The sequence below is a fragment of the Pleuronectes platessa genome, chromosome 23 (assembly GCF_947347685.1).
Source record: "Pleuronectes platessa chromosome 23, fPlePla1.1, whole genome shotgun sequence".
In the NCBI taxonomy this organism is placed as follows: domain Eukaryota; kingdom Metazoa; phylum Chordata; class Actinopteri; order Pleuronectiformes; family Pleuronectidae; genus Pleuronectes; species Pleuronectes platessa.
This window is the reverse complement of record NC_070648.1, coordinates 570,663-582,404: the sequence shown is the minus strand read 5'-3', so window position 1 is coordinate 582,404 and position 11,742 is coordinate 570,663. Positions and strand designations below refer to the sequence as shown.

General features: G+C 47.8%; 3 protein-coding genes and 1 non-coding gene across 9 annotated transcripts; 2 read left to right on the top strand and 2 right to left on the bottom strand.

Moving 5' to 3' along the window:
- Nucleotides 1-560: 560 nt before the first annotated feature.
- Nucleotides 561-3,277, bottom strand: nit1 (nitrilase 1). Of its 6 annotated transcripts, none has more exons than XM_053416247.1 (6): nt 3,098-3,277; nt 2,507-2,740; nt 2,139-2,242; nt 1,931-2,067; nt 1,489-1,614; nt 561-1,404 (listed from the first exon to the last, which is right to left on the bottom strand). In XM_053416247.1, the coding sequence occupies exons 1-6, from the start codon at nt 3,148-3,150 to the stop codon at nt 1,138-1,140; spliced, it is 921 nt and encodes a 306-aa protein (XP_053272222.1). In that variant the 5' UTR covers nt 3,151-3,277; the 3' UTR covers nt 561-1,137. The 6 variants fall into 6 exon arrangements, with proteins under 6 accessions (XP_053272222.1, XP_053272221.1, XP_053272224.1 ...); XM_053416246.1 differs by having other exon boundaries at nt 2,507-2,770; nt 3,098-3,272; XM_053416249.1 differs by having other exon boundaries at nt 2,507-2,853; nt 3,098-3,258.
- Nucleotides 3,278-3,689: 412 nt separating this feature from the next.
- On the top strand, nt 3,690-5,712 carry pfdn2 (prefoldin subunit 2). The gene is made up of 4 exons (XM_053416254.1): nt 3,690-3,825; nt 4,338-4,426; nt 4,514-4,637; nt 4,840-5,712. The coding sequence occupies exons 1-4, from the start codon at nt 3,745-3,747 to the stop codon at nt 5,023-5,025; spliced, it is 480 nt and encodes a 159-aa protein (XP_053272229.1). The 5' UTR covers nt 3,690-3,744; the 3' UTR covers nt 5,026-5,712.
- A 715-nt stretch (nt 5,713-6,427) lies between these two features.
- Nucleotides 6,428-6,509, bottom strand: trnas-gcu (transfer RNA serine (anticodon GCU)). Its single transcript has one exon. It is a non-coding gene; the product is annotated as a tRNA-Ser (tRNA).
- Nucleotides 6,510-6,945: 436 nt separating this feature from the next.
- Nucleotides 6,946-10,225, top strand: b4gat1 (beta-1,4-glucuronyltransferase 1). The gene is made up of 2 exons (XM_053416121.1): nt 6,946-8,025; nt 8,776-10,225. Exons 1-2 carry the CDS (start codon nt 6,946-6,948, stop codon nt 8,965-8,967), a joined length of 1,272 nt encoding a protein of 423 aa, XP_053272096.1. The 3' UTR covers nt 8,968-10,225.
- Nucleotides 10,226-11,742: the final 1,517 nt, after the last annotated feature.

The following is an 11,742-nucleotide window of genomic DNA, read 5'->3' as shown; positions in this document are numbered from 1 at the left end:
TCTTCCTCCTCTTCCTCTGACAGCAGATCAAACATGGAGGAAAACGTCTCCTCACTCATTATCCACTCAAACCACTGGAATCTCTATTAATCCTGAAACCATTGGGTTTGAGGCTATTCAAGAGAAACCAGTAACACATCCACTCAAACCATTAGATAGTTTCTCTCTAAATAAACAACAAGCAGTGAATCAATCAACTATTTTAGATTTTTATCATTATGCACATTTATCATTGAAGTGATTATTTGTGTGTGTTTTGTTTCCCAGAGACATTAAAGAGCATCAGATGATAAACAGTCTTTTCTGTTCAGAGAGCAGCGACTCCACTTGTTTCTGAACGTCAACGTGAGCTCACATAATTCACGTTCTTATATTTTTAATAAGCATCTAATCTGTTTGTTACTTTTCTATGAGATTGAATCATCTTAGGTGTCGGACTGTTTCAAACAAATAAACAAAACACAGGTATTTTCAAACCCCACAAAGTGATATTACATATTACAATCAAATATTCACGTCTGATGTTTCTACTGAGCAGAAAGTAACAGACACAGACGATATTCAGTGACAGTATTTATTAGATATTGCACAGAAGTGATGCTTAGACACATGAAATCATTTCACCAGCTCCTTCTACCACTAGAGAAAGGTCCTTTAAAAACTAATGAGCTACTTGTTCTTGTATCTACAGCAGCTTGAAACCTCAGAGGCTGAAACTAAAGAGTCCTGAATGTCCTGGTCCATCCACGGCCTCCATTCAACTCACTTTACTGAAGCGTGACAGAAGGAAAACTGAATGTAAATCTAAAATCAAATCAACTGTACATGTCCGAGTCCGATCCTGAAGGACAGTGAACAGCACAGAGCTTTAAAAGTTCATAAATATCACATTCATTGATTATTGTTTGAAGTAACTTTGATTTGTCTTTGGAATCAGGAGCCAGAAGTCATTTTTCTAAATATGCATCTGTTGCTTCTGATCAAGCAGAATGAAAATGATTTCTGGATTTCATCTCTCTAATAATCTGACAGAATCACATCAATGTAAAAACACAAAACCTGTCATGTTTTAGAAATATGCTCTTGACCTTTGACCTCTTCATCCTGTTTTCTTTTCACCGTGCTCCTCTCTTGAAGTCAGGCGTCCTCCAGGCTGAGGTAGAAGCCCGGGTCTCTGTGGTGCTGCTGGACCGGCATGTTCCTCCGAGTGCTGCCGACTTGGTCCAGGTCCATCTGCACCAGCACCAGGCCAGGGCTCTCCCCCCCGCAGTCGCCCAGCACCTGGCCCCAGGGGTCCACTGCGAGGGCGTGGCCGTGCGACGAGCGCTTCTCGTGGTGCCGGCCGACCTGAGCTGCTGCCAGGACGAAGCACTGGGTCTCGATCGCTCGGGCTCGCAGCAACACCTCGAAACAAACAAGATACATTTTCACTGGTTTGATTAAATCTATGTATCAAAGAATTCCTGTGTGTCTCCTGATGACTCCCACCTCCCAGTGAGCAGCCCCAGTGGCGACAGTGAAGGCCGATGGGTACGTGAGGATGTCGGCCCCGTGGCGCCTCAGGGCCAGAGACGACTCAGGGAACCTCAGGTCGTAGCAGATCCCCAGACCCACCTGCAGGAGACACCAAGCACACAACACACTGATCATCTCTATTTTATTATGGAATGTTTTCACATCAGCAAACATGAAGGTAGATACTGATATTTCTGTAAAAGGCTCTAATCATCAGGAATCTTTGGCCCAACTGATTTGTTTCTGACTGGTTAACTTGACATTAATGTGATAATTCATGTAAACAAACAACTGGGCCATTTTCTAACCTATTTTGGGGATATTTATTGTTTTCCATTCAGGTTTTAGACATAAACAAACATATATGTTGTGTGTACAGGTGGGTTAGATGAAGGTTATGATCTCAGGACGACACCTTGCCGATGGGAGTTTGGACCGGAGACACCAGGGAGGGTCCCGGGATGGTGAAGCCACTTTCTTTGAGGGAAACACCTTTTCCTGGCAGCTCCACGTCAAACAAATGGGACTTCCTGTAGACGGACACAATGTCCCCTGGGGGGGGGGATCACAATGTAAGAGATTGTGTGATTGTGTGTTTGTGTATGAGAAAGTAGACAATCTACCTTTATCATTCATTATGATGTGAGTGTTGTAGATCCGTCTGTCCCTCTCCCAGTCATGTCCCCGTTCATGAAACCCCCCGAGAGACAGCCACACCAGCAGCTTCCTGGAAGACGCAGAGAATCAATTATCCACATCACACTCACCTCACATGTATTCATTGATTATGTAAGTTGACATTCATCCTGTAAACATGGCGACCTGCTGAAAGTCATAAACACAAGATGGTTGGATTCTTTCCGTGTATATGAGTTATTATCTATTGTTTACCCTCAAGCAAATGTATAATATTGTATTTTTCCAGAGCGGTTGTGTAACCGTCCCATTGTTGCTCTGTCAGACTGGTTGTGACCTCACTGGGTGGAGCTACCTGGCCAGCTGGGCGTAGCGGGAGATGGTTTCTCCCGTCAGGCTCTCGGACAGCGACAGCGTCTCCTCTCTGCTGGAGCCGATGTAGTCGAAGCCCTCGGGCAGGAAGACCATGCTGGCCCCGCGCTCCTTGGCCTCCTCCACCAGACGCTCACAGGCAGAGAAGTTGGCCTGCTTGTCGGGGGTGCAGGTCACCTGACAGACTGCAGCCACCGAGTGAGGAGCTGCACACATCCTGGAGGACGGGTGAATGACCAGTGAGCAGCTGCAGCCACAGGAAGCAGGTCAGGTCACCGGAGCTGGTTATTAACTGCACCAGTCACTTATTAACTGGACATCAAGGTGCAGCTTTGAGGACAAGAGGATGTTTACACTGGTTTCATTCTGATTAAATTAAATAACTTCTTTAGTGTCAGTTATACTCATGACTCATCTGCAGAGATCAACCCGACTGCACAGAAACAACACAACACTCATGTCGATTGTATCATAGATCACTTCTCTCTATATAAAACCATTTAATAACAGTACGTACGTGTAGATTTGATCATAGATCCATTCCTTATGTATGAAGTCAGAATATCAGACTCACCTGTTGTGGAGTCTCCAGGCTGCTGATCCCAGAATGCACCTGGCTCTGAACATCGGTCCGAGGTCACGTGCCTTGTTTCATACACATTCTAATGTTCGGTTGTTTTTAGGTGAACGCTGTGAAACAGGAAGTTTACATTCTTCTTCTCTGCTGTTTGATATTGGTTAGAATCCTGCAGTGGAAACAACAGCTCCACCTACTGGGGACTGTGTGTCCTGCAACATGAATCAGGTGAATAAAATAAAATTAATATAATCCTCCTCAAGCTGACATCTGACTTAACGTGTATTTGGGTAGATGCTTATTCTTGTTAGTATTATCACTAATATTTTAGTTTACTTTAAAACTTCCTAATTCTCAGGATAAGGATGAACTTGGACTTTATTCATATTAATTTAAAATCACAGTATCAACAATATTGTGTCCTACAGAATACGGTGAATAAAACAGTATTAAGTCTAAAAATATCAGTGAAAACTAGTATGTGTAGACCGATGCAGAATCTGTATCTAATAGAAATCACAATAGAAATAGTAAAGCCTAAAGGAACGTACGCACGGAAGTTGGAGTGTATTTGCACACAGGCGATCACAGGGACGACCTGGACACTTCCTGCCCGGGGTCCTTCGCAGCAACACCCTTCCAAAATGGCAGCCAACAGCAGCAGCACGGGCAGCAAGCCGAGCACCGTCGCCGGAGCTAAACCGGCCGGTCCTTCCGCGGAGCAGGTACTGTCTCTTCCGCCCCGGGCCGCCTCCGGCTCTGCGGCCGGTGTCGTGCTTCTCCGGCCGCAGAGACCGAGGCTACAGCCGCTGATCTGACTCCTCAGCTCCGTGGAGCTAACGCTAGCTTCCACTGCCGCCATGTTTCTGCTGTTTCACCGTAAAACGATCAGTTCGCTGAACTCCGGTTTTTAAGTTGGCTTGAGCAGCGGCCGCAGCACGTGCCTGGGAGGGGGGGGGGGGGGGGGTCGGTTTGTTAAAGGGAGTGGGAGGAGCTACTGTTATAACTGAACACGACCGACTCGTGTTAAAGGATCAGTGTGTAGAATGTAGGGACCTCTAGTGGTGAAGTGTCAGGTTGCAGCTGAACACCCCCTGCAGCCCGAACCCTCCTGTGTGTGTGTGGTGTGTAACAGACGTGTAACTGACGTGTAACAGACGTGTAACTGACGTGTTGGAGTGAGGACGATGTGCAACTGACATGTAACAGACGTGTCTCTATTTGTCCCGGGTCACAGGTGGTGTCCACGTTCCAGAGGATGCGTCAGGAACAACGTGGCATGGCTTCTAAAGCTGCTGAGCTGGAGATGGACATCAACGAGCACAGGTTGGCTGCTTCTTCTTCTTCTTCTGACGTGTGGTTCACGGAGCTGCTGGCGTGGAGACATCATTAACATCTCTGCTCCTCCTTCAGCTTAGTGATCGACACGCTGAGGGAAGTGGACGCTTCGAGGAAATGCTTTCGCCTGGTTGGAGGAGTTCTGGTGGAGAGAACAGTAAAGGAAGTTCTACCAGCTCTGGAAAACAACAAAGAACAGGTAAAAGATGAGTCAATATGCACAAATGTACTGGTTTACTGTTTTTAAAGAGCCCTGCATTAACAAGGGTTATATCACCGGTTTTTAACCACAACACGACAGATTCAAGATGGATCCTTCACCACTTTCCTCTAAAACCCGACACCTTCATTCTGGATGTTTTCCATTAAAAATAATCTAACTTCTCCTTCTGTCCCCACAGATCTCCAAAATAATCGAGAGCATCAACACAAAAATGCAGTCGAAAGGACGGGATCTCACCGAGTACAGGGAGCGCTACAACATCCGGCTGGTGGGGGAGGGGGAGGGGGAGGGCCAGACGGGGGCGTCGTCCGGGGACAGCGAAGGAGGCGGCTCCAAAAGCGGCGCTGGCGTTTTAGTGTCGTAGTTTCTAATGACATTTGGAGACAATAGGGCCTTATGATTTCTGCAGTACTGAAAACATAGTCACAAAATATGAACTCTTCACAGGAAAACCGAGGATTTGGAAACTCCTGCTAAAGACGATGCACTTGGTTTGGTTATTTAGCGACAGACACAAATTCAAAGTGTACGTTGTGCTTTTCTTATGCATGTTCAGCGTGAATGCTAGTGTGTGTGTAACAAATTCAACTTGTGTGTCATTTGCCATTTATCATAGCGGAAATATTGTGGCTTGAATTCAACACGATTTGGCCCTTAAGGAGGTAGAAGTCCCAGAATGCATTGTGACAACGCGACCTGCGAGCGTGAACAAGAGTTAAACTGTAAACAATGAATCTTCAGGCTCTATTCAACCTTTGTGACGTTTTGTTTTGCTCGACCCTGAAGTTGTCTCAACACAAAGGTGATGCATTGAAAGGCTGCTGGTTCGTGTCCATAATGCTGATGTGAGGTCGGGGGTGTGACCTGCTGTGACACACTGTTACTATAAAGCCCGACATTAAAGTACCATGAAACTTGTTTAGTTCTTCTGACCTGTAGCACAGTCAAATTGAAACGCCTCCTGGAACCTGGTGGATGTTGTTCACTCTGTTCATTTAGTTGTAAGGACAGAAATGTTTGTTTATGACCATGAATTAAAAAATTCACAGTTGTGCTCTGTTGTGTCTGAAATACTTGTTCAAATAAAACTGTTTACACCATAGCACCAAGAGTTTGTTCAAGAAGCAGAGTTCTGCACATTTCATTTTTAGATCAAATATAACCAGTGACACCTTGAGGTCAAATTTGATTGATTTCCATCTGTCTGCACAGGTGAATAAATCTGTTTGTATATTAATTCCCTATGACTGTTACTACGACTATCCATCAATAGTGCAAGACTCAGACTATTATATAAATCTATAAAGTGAAAGTGTTTAAACTAGAGCAGCATTCGAAGGTCAGCATGTTGCAGTGCTGCCTTTTCATGAGTTTATAAAGAGGCAGTTTTGAATGTCTACCTTATTTTATCATGTTTATCAAAAAAGGTGAACATGGATTTTAAAAATACGATTATATGAGTCATTTATATATAAAGAGGCATTTGATTGTGCAGCCAGGTAACGTAGCAAAAGTGTTATGAATATATTGGTAAAGTTAGGAGGAAAGAATCAAGCCAGATATAAATACAAATTCAGAATGACATTCAAATCAATAATAAATGAATATACACCTTTCACAGCAGTGGTTTGTGTAGAAATGTTATAGAAAAAACTTTAATATAAGGAGACACTGTGAAAAGTTTATCTTATCTATGAAAAAGATAGGCGTCTATTTACAGAATCAAAATATATATAATAAATTAAACATTAGAAAAACTAAATTATCGACGAGGATGGGATTCGAACCCACGCGTGCAGAGCACAATGGATTAGCAGTCCATCGCCTTAACCACTCGGCCACCTCGTCGCTGGAGACGTGAAGGTGGTTGAGGTCAGTCTTATACTGTACACTTATATATTTTTATTATTAATATATCATATATCATATATCACACACTGTAAAATCACAGTTCTCTCGTGACTTGATGACTTGGTGAAACGTCCTGCTCCTCTACTCCACACTCTCCATCTAGCGGCGCCTCTGCTCCAGACATTACGGTTGTTACACATCGAGCTGCGCCGCGGTCGCAGCAGAGCGGCATCGACCGTGTGTCGCGGGGATCCGAGCAGCTGGGTCCGGGTGAATCTGCGTGGCCCCGAGCAGCGACCCGTGTCCCCCCCCCCGTGCTCCCTGCTCCAGTCTCGCGGGCGGTGGCGCTAGCTTCGTGGTAGCTATGCGGGCAGCGTTAGCCGCGGGGCTCGAACACAAACATCGCGTGCGGTGACCCGTCCGTGTCCCCGGGATGTCCCCTCGCTGCTCGGCCTTCCGGGTGGTGCTGGGCGCCCTGCTGCTCGTGGCCCTGCTGCAGCTCGTGTACCTGTCCTTCCTGTCCCGGTTCCACGGGACCCAGCAGCGCTACCGCTTCTCCGAGCTGTTCGGCCGCTCCGGGCCCCAGCGGGCCGCGCACCCCGAGAGGAACACGCGCAAGGAGCGGCTGCGGTTCTCCCTGTCCACCGGGGGGATCTTCGACCACAGCGGCCAGTACCGGGTGTACAAGAACCTGATCCAGAGTGACTCCAGCTCGAACCAGAAGCCGGGCTCGGTGGTCCTGGCCCTAGCGACCCACACGACCATCAACAACCTGCACCACCTGGACTCGCTCCTGGACCGGTGGCACCACCCGCTCTCTGTGGCCCTCTTCGCACACGGGCCAGATGTGAAGTTCGCCACAGCTCTGGTTTACGCTCTCAGCTTCTTCTGCCCTCAGGTCCAGGCCCTGGTGGACTTCCACCTGGTCTGCCTGTCTGGGGAGACGGCCAGTTTCCCCGAGCAGGACCACGAGCACTTTGAAGGTCTGGAGGACTGCTCCTCTGTCTTCAGCCGGCTGGAGACCCACCGGGACCAGTTCAAGAACTACGCCATCAGCGGAAACGTCTCCTACCCCAACAACCTTCTCCGTAACGTGGCTCGAGGTGGCACCGAGTCCTCCTACGTCCTGGTCCTGGACATGGACATGATGCCCAGTGCCGACCTGCACCCGCAGTTCTTGGCCATGATCTCCGGTCGAGAGGCCGCGGGCGACGAGGTCTTCGTGTTGCCCGCGTTCGAGATCCGCCACGCCAGGAAGATGCCCGCCACCAAGCCGGAGCTGGTCCAGCTCTACCAGGTCGGGGAGGTGCGGCCGTTCTACGAGGAGCTGTGCTCTCGCTGCCAGGCCCCCACCAACTACTCCCGCTGGGTCAACAGCCAGGTCCGAGGGGTCCTGGAGGTGGCCTACACGCTGGGCTGGGTGGACCCCTGGGAGCCCTTCTACATCGGGCCCAACCTGGTGCCCCTCTACGACGAGAACTTCAAGCAGTACGGCTTCAATCGCATCAGCCAGGTGAGTCACTGTGAAGGGTTACCTAGAACCGGGCCTTAGACAATCAGCCGTGAAGAGACCTGCACCAACACCTGAGGGGTGCAGGTGATGGGACCAGGAGGATGGTTCATGTTCTCCACATTGACCTGTGAACCCACTGGAGCTCAGACCTCAGTTCCTCACGGCTCCTCACATGTAGAGCTGCTTCTCATGAAGAGCTCACTCAGAACGTGATGGGTTCTGTCCCGGTCCACGTTCCATCTCCACATCATCTCCTCTGTATAATCCTGATCAGAAACAAACAGAGTTAAAGGTCAGACGGCTCAATGAGAACTTTGTGCTGCTGTAGATACATTTTGAATCATATTTCATATTTCATATTGTTGTTTATCTTTAAAGTGAAGGATCCAAACTACATGTTAGTCTCAATGGTGTCATCATGTCTTCTGGGACCTTGATTGGATATGTAATATGTCTCCTCCTCTCTCCTCCTCTCACCTCCTCTCTCCTCCTCTCACCTCCTCTCCCCTCCTCTCCTCCTCTCTCCTCCTCTCCCCTCCACTCCTCCTCTCTCCTCCTGTCTCCTCCTCTCTCCTCCTGTCTCCTCCTCTCACCTCCTCTCTCCTCCTGTCTTCTCCTCTCTCTGCCTGTCTTCTCCTCTCTCCTCCTCTCACCTCCTCTCTTCTCTTGTCTCCTTCTCTCTCCTCCTGTCTACTCCTCTCACCTCCTCTCCCCTCCTCTCCTCCTCTCTCCTCCTCTCTCCTCCTCCAGGCCTGCGAGCTGCATGTGGCTGGATACAGGTTCTCGGTTCTGAGCTCGGCCTTCGTGGTTCACCGGGGGTTCAAGGTCCAGGGGGAGTTCCACGCCCGGAAAGACGAGGAGAACAAACGCAACCGGGTTCTGTTCCGCAGCTTCAAAGAGGGTCTGAAAACCAAATACCCCTCCTCCACCAGGAGGTGCTGAGAGGAGAGCGAGGACTCGGTGTCCTCTGATGAAGGGATGGACGTATGTTCTATTAACCAGCTCTGGTCTCAAACCCGGGTCCCGACCCAAACCTCCTGGTTCCTCTGTGGTCTTGTGATGGAACGGTTCTCTGGGACCTTCTGACCTCCTGCTCGTTGGTCTGGAGGAGAAACGGGCCCAGGACTCGTGAGGTCACTGATTCTGAATCAGACAGACATTTACAATCTAGACAAAGATCAATGTTCATATTTAAGAATATTAAGTTTCTGAGTTTGTACAGATATAAAAATAGACACAAACGTGATGCAGAGTTTCTTCATCCTCAGAGAAGCAGATTGATGATGACATCTCATCAACGCACAAATAACAACAAACAAATCATATCAAACTCACACTTATTGTTTTCCATCATGAAAAGGAGAAGCTGGTCTGTCAGTGACGTGCTCCTGCCACCAGATGGCAGCGCAGTGTTGTTGTGTAATCCAGAGACCAGCACAACACAGGGATTACACAACATCAGCTGTCACCACATGTCAGGAGTTGTGAGTCCATGTTCGGACTCACACGTCACCGGCACCACAAAGCACTGGACAACTTTAAACAGAGACGTAGTAGAAGACTAGCAGACACTGTGAAAACCACTGAGTCATAACACTGAGATCTGATGTGTAGCTGATTTGATCATATGAAGCTCGGGTTATATATGAGAGATTATGGTTAATACGTAGAAAGATAAAAACACTACACAACGATCCTGTGCTGTGGAAACACAATGTACACTCTAGAGCTGACATTGTGTGTCTCACTGACTCACACAGTCACAACCCTCTCACGTCCGTTTAGTCAAACACAACGAGCAGATACAGAAGTTAATGTTCAGTTTCTTTTATTATGTAATTGTTGATTTGTGAGTTTTAAATATTTTACCTTCACTTGTGATGTTTGATATATTTTTTCTTTAACTGGAATAGGTCGTTTTTCTAAATGTCCCCAAGCAGGAAAAACTGTAGCAGGCGAATTATGTGATTGTGCAAAATATGACAAATGGTTCAGAACATCTCAGAGTTTTTGTTTTAGAACCATAACTAATGAAGTGTTTATGAAATGACCTCGTGCTGATGTGGAGTGGTGCTTTGTCACGTGACTCTTCCCTAATGCAAAATGCAGTTTTTGTATTTATATTTTCTTTTGTGAGTGCAAGACATAAAGCCTGATTTGTATCGTTGAAATTTATATTAAACCTTCTGGATGACTTTTATCTGCCCCCCCCCCCCTGCCTTTACTTATGTTTGATTCATTATACAAGACACACACTTTGGTCCCGGACTCTGAACCACCCCCCCGGTCACCAGGAAGCTCAATGGCCACTTGGAAATACACAAATCCAATCAATTAACTTCACCAGAGGGATTTGCAATGACAAGTAAACAGTGTTTCTATAAGTGTCTGTTAAACTGGTGAGGAAGCCAAGGACAGAGTGAGCCCAGTGAGCCCAGTGACCCACTGGTTCCTCAGACCTGAAGTGAAGCAGGTTCCTCTCCTCTCAAGAAGGCTCCAGGTCCCAATGTGTCTGCTTCAGGGTTGTGGGTCATTCCCAGTAAAGACAGGATATCAAAAACCAGTAGATATCAGTGGGAGTATCGTTCGCTGAGCACTTGACACAGCTGACATGAACCTGTGGTGTAACAGGGCTTAAGATGGGGATTTAAAGGCATCCCTGCACCAGTAGCATGTGATGGGTGCTTACCGGGTGAGTCAGGCCAGCATCCAATTAAAAGCTCCCATTTAGTAATTAAGATCTGTATTAATGTGGACTTAAGGGGCCCGATCCTGCAGCCGGCCCAACGCAAGTGTCTCTGCTAGTTTAAGACTTAGTTGTCGTTTGATCATCGAGTGTCAACGTGTTTAAACAGCAAATGAACCAGAGCCAATCTGAGCGTCACCGGGTTCCTGGGTCTGTGAGCTGTGGTCGGGCGCTTCCACCGTGCAAAGCCACGGTGCTGTAGATCTGATCTGGAGTCAGAGGCTACACTGATCCTCCCTGAACACGTCCACCCAGCAGCTCTATCCAGGTCGTTTAGATTCTGGGACCGAAGTCGTTTCTGAAACCAAACATTTAAACGACTGAAATCTCCCACGATGTTTCAACAACAGCCAGTTTGAGAAAGTTGACTTTGAGTTGGTGAAGCTTCGGCTCGGGGAGTCGACCACCTGCTGGAGAAGAGGAGCACGTGTGACATTCACCACTTGACAATCGGCCGCAGCAGAAGCACTGTGGCTTTTTAAGCCTCTATTACCCGGGCTCATGAGCCAGGCACGCGAGAGCTGCTAGCACGCGACGCTTCAGGCTTCAGATCTGCTTTCATTGGACTGATCCTCATCCAGCTCATCAAGTCATGTGTCGACACTTTGACTTCTTCTGCAGTTCTTTCTGATAGCATCACTTCAATCTGTCTCAGCTCCACTGATTCTGAGGAGGTCCACTCACTCCTCCTGAAACTCTTTGTTTCTTGTGGAGGATCTTCCACCTGCTTCGAGTCACATGACCTACTTCCTACACTGAAAGATTAACGTACTGTATTTGTGAGTTATTGTTCTGCAGCACAGGACTTCTCCTCCTCCTCTTCACTTGTCCCCTCGTCCCGGGTGTTAATAATGTGGCAGAAGGTGCAGAAGTGTAGGGGGGGGGGGGGTGCATGGATCAGCAGAGGCAGGTTTGGTGAGGTAAAGTGGGGTTTATCTCCACAGCTTTGGGGAGTCAAGGCTTATCTGGGT

Bases quoted from the DNA above. Each gene is read 5' to 3' on its own strand.
- pfdn2 (XM_053416254.1), top strand. From the start codon at position 3,745: ATGGCAGCCAACAGCAGCAGCACGGGCAGCAAGCCGAGCACCGTCGCC. The intron at 3,826-4,337 runs GTACTGTCTCTT...CCCGGGTCACAG, and splicing joins CCGGTCCTTCCGCGGAGCAG to GTGGTGTCCACGTTCCAGAG. The intron at 4,638-4,839 runs GTAAAAGATGAG...CTGTCCCCACAG, and splicing joins TGGAAAACAACAAAGAACAG to ATCTCCAAAATAATCGAGAG.
- b4gat1 (XM_053416121.1), top strand. From the start codon at position 6,946: ATGTCCCCTCGCTGCTCGGCCTTCCGGGTGGTGCTGGGCGCCCTGCTG. The intron at 8,026-8,775 runs GTGAGTCACTGT...CTCCTCCTCCAG, and splicing joins GCTTCAATCGCATCAGCCAG to GCCTGCGAGCTGCATGTGGC.
- nit1 (XM_053416246.1), bottom strand. From the start codon at position 3,150: ATGTTCAGAGCCAGGTGCATTCTGGGATCAGCAGCCTGGAGACTCCAC. The intron at 2,771-3,097 runs GTGAGTCTGATA...CTGTGGCTGCAG, and splicing joins GCCTGGAGACTCCACAACAG to CTGCTCACTGGTCATTCACC. The intron at 2,243-2,506 runs GTAGCTCCACCC...TGCGTCTTCCAG, and splicing joins CGCTACGCCCAGCTGGCCAG to GAAGCTGCTGGTGTGGCTGT.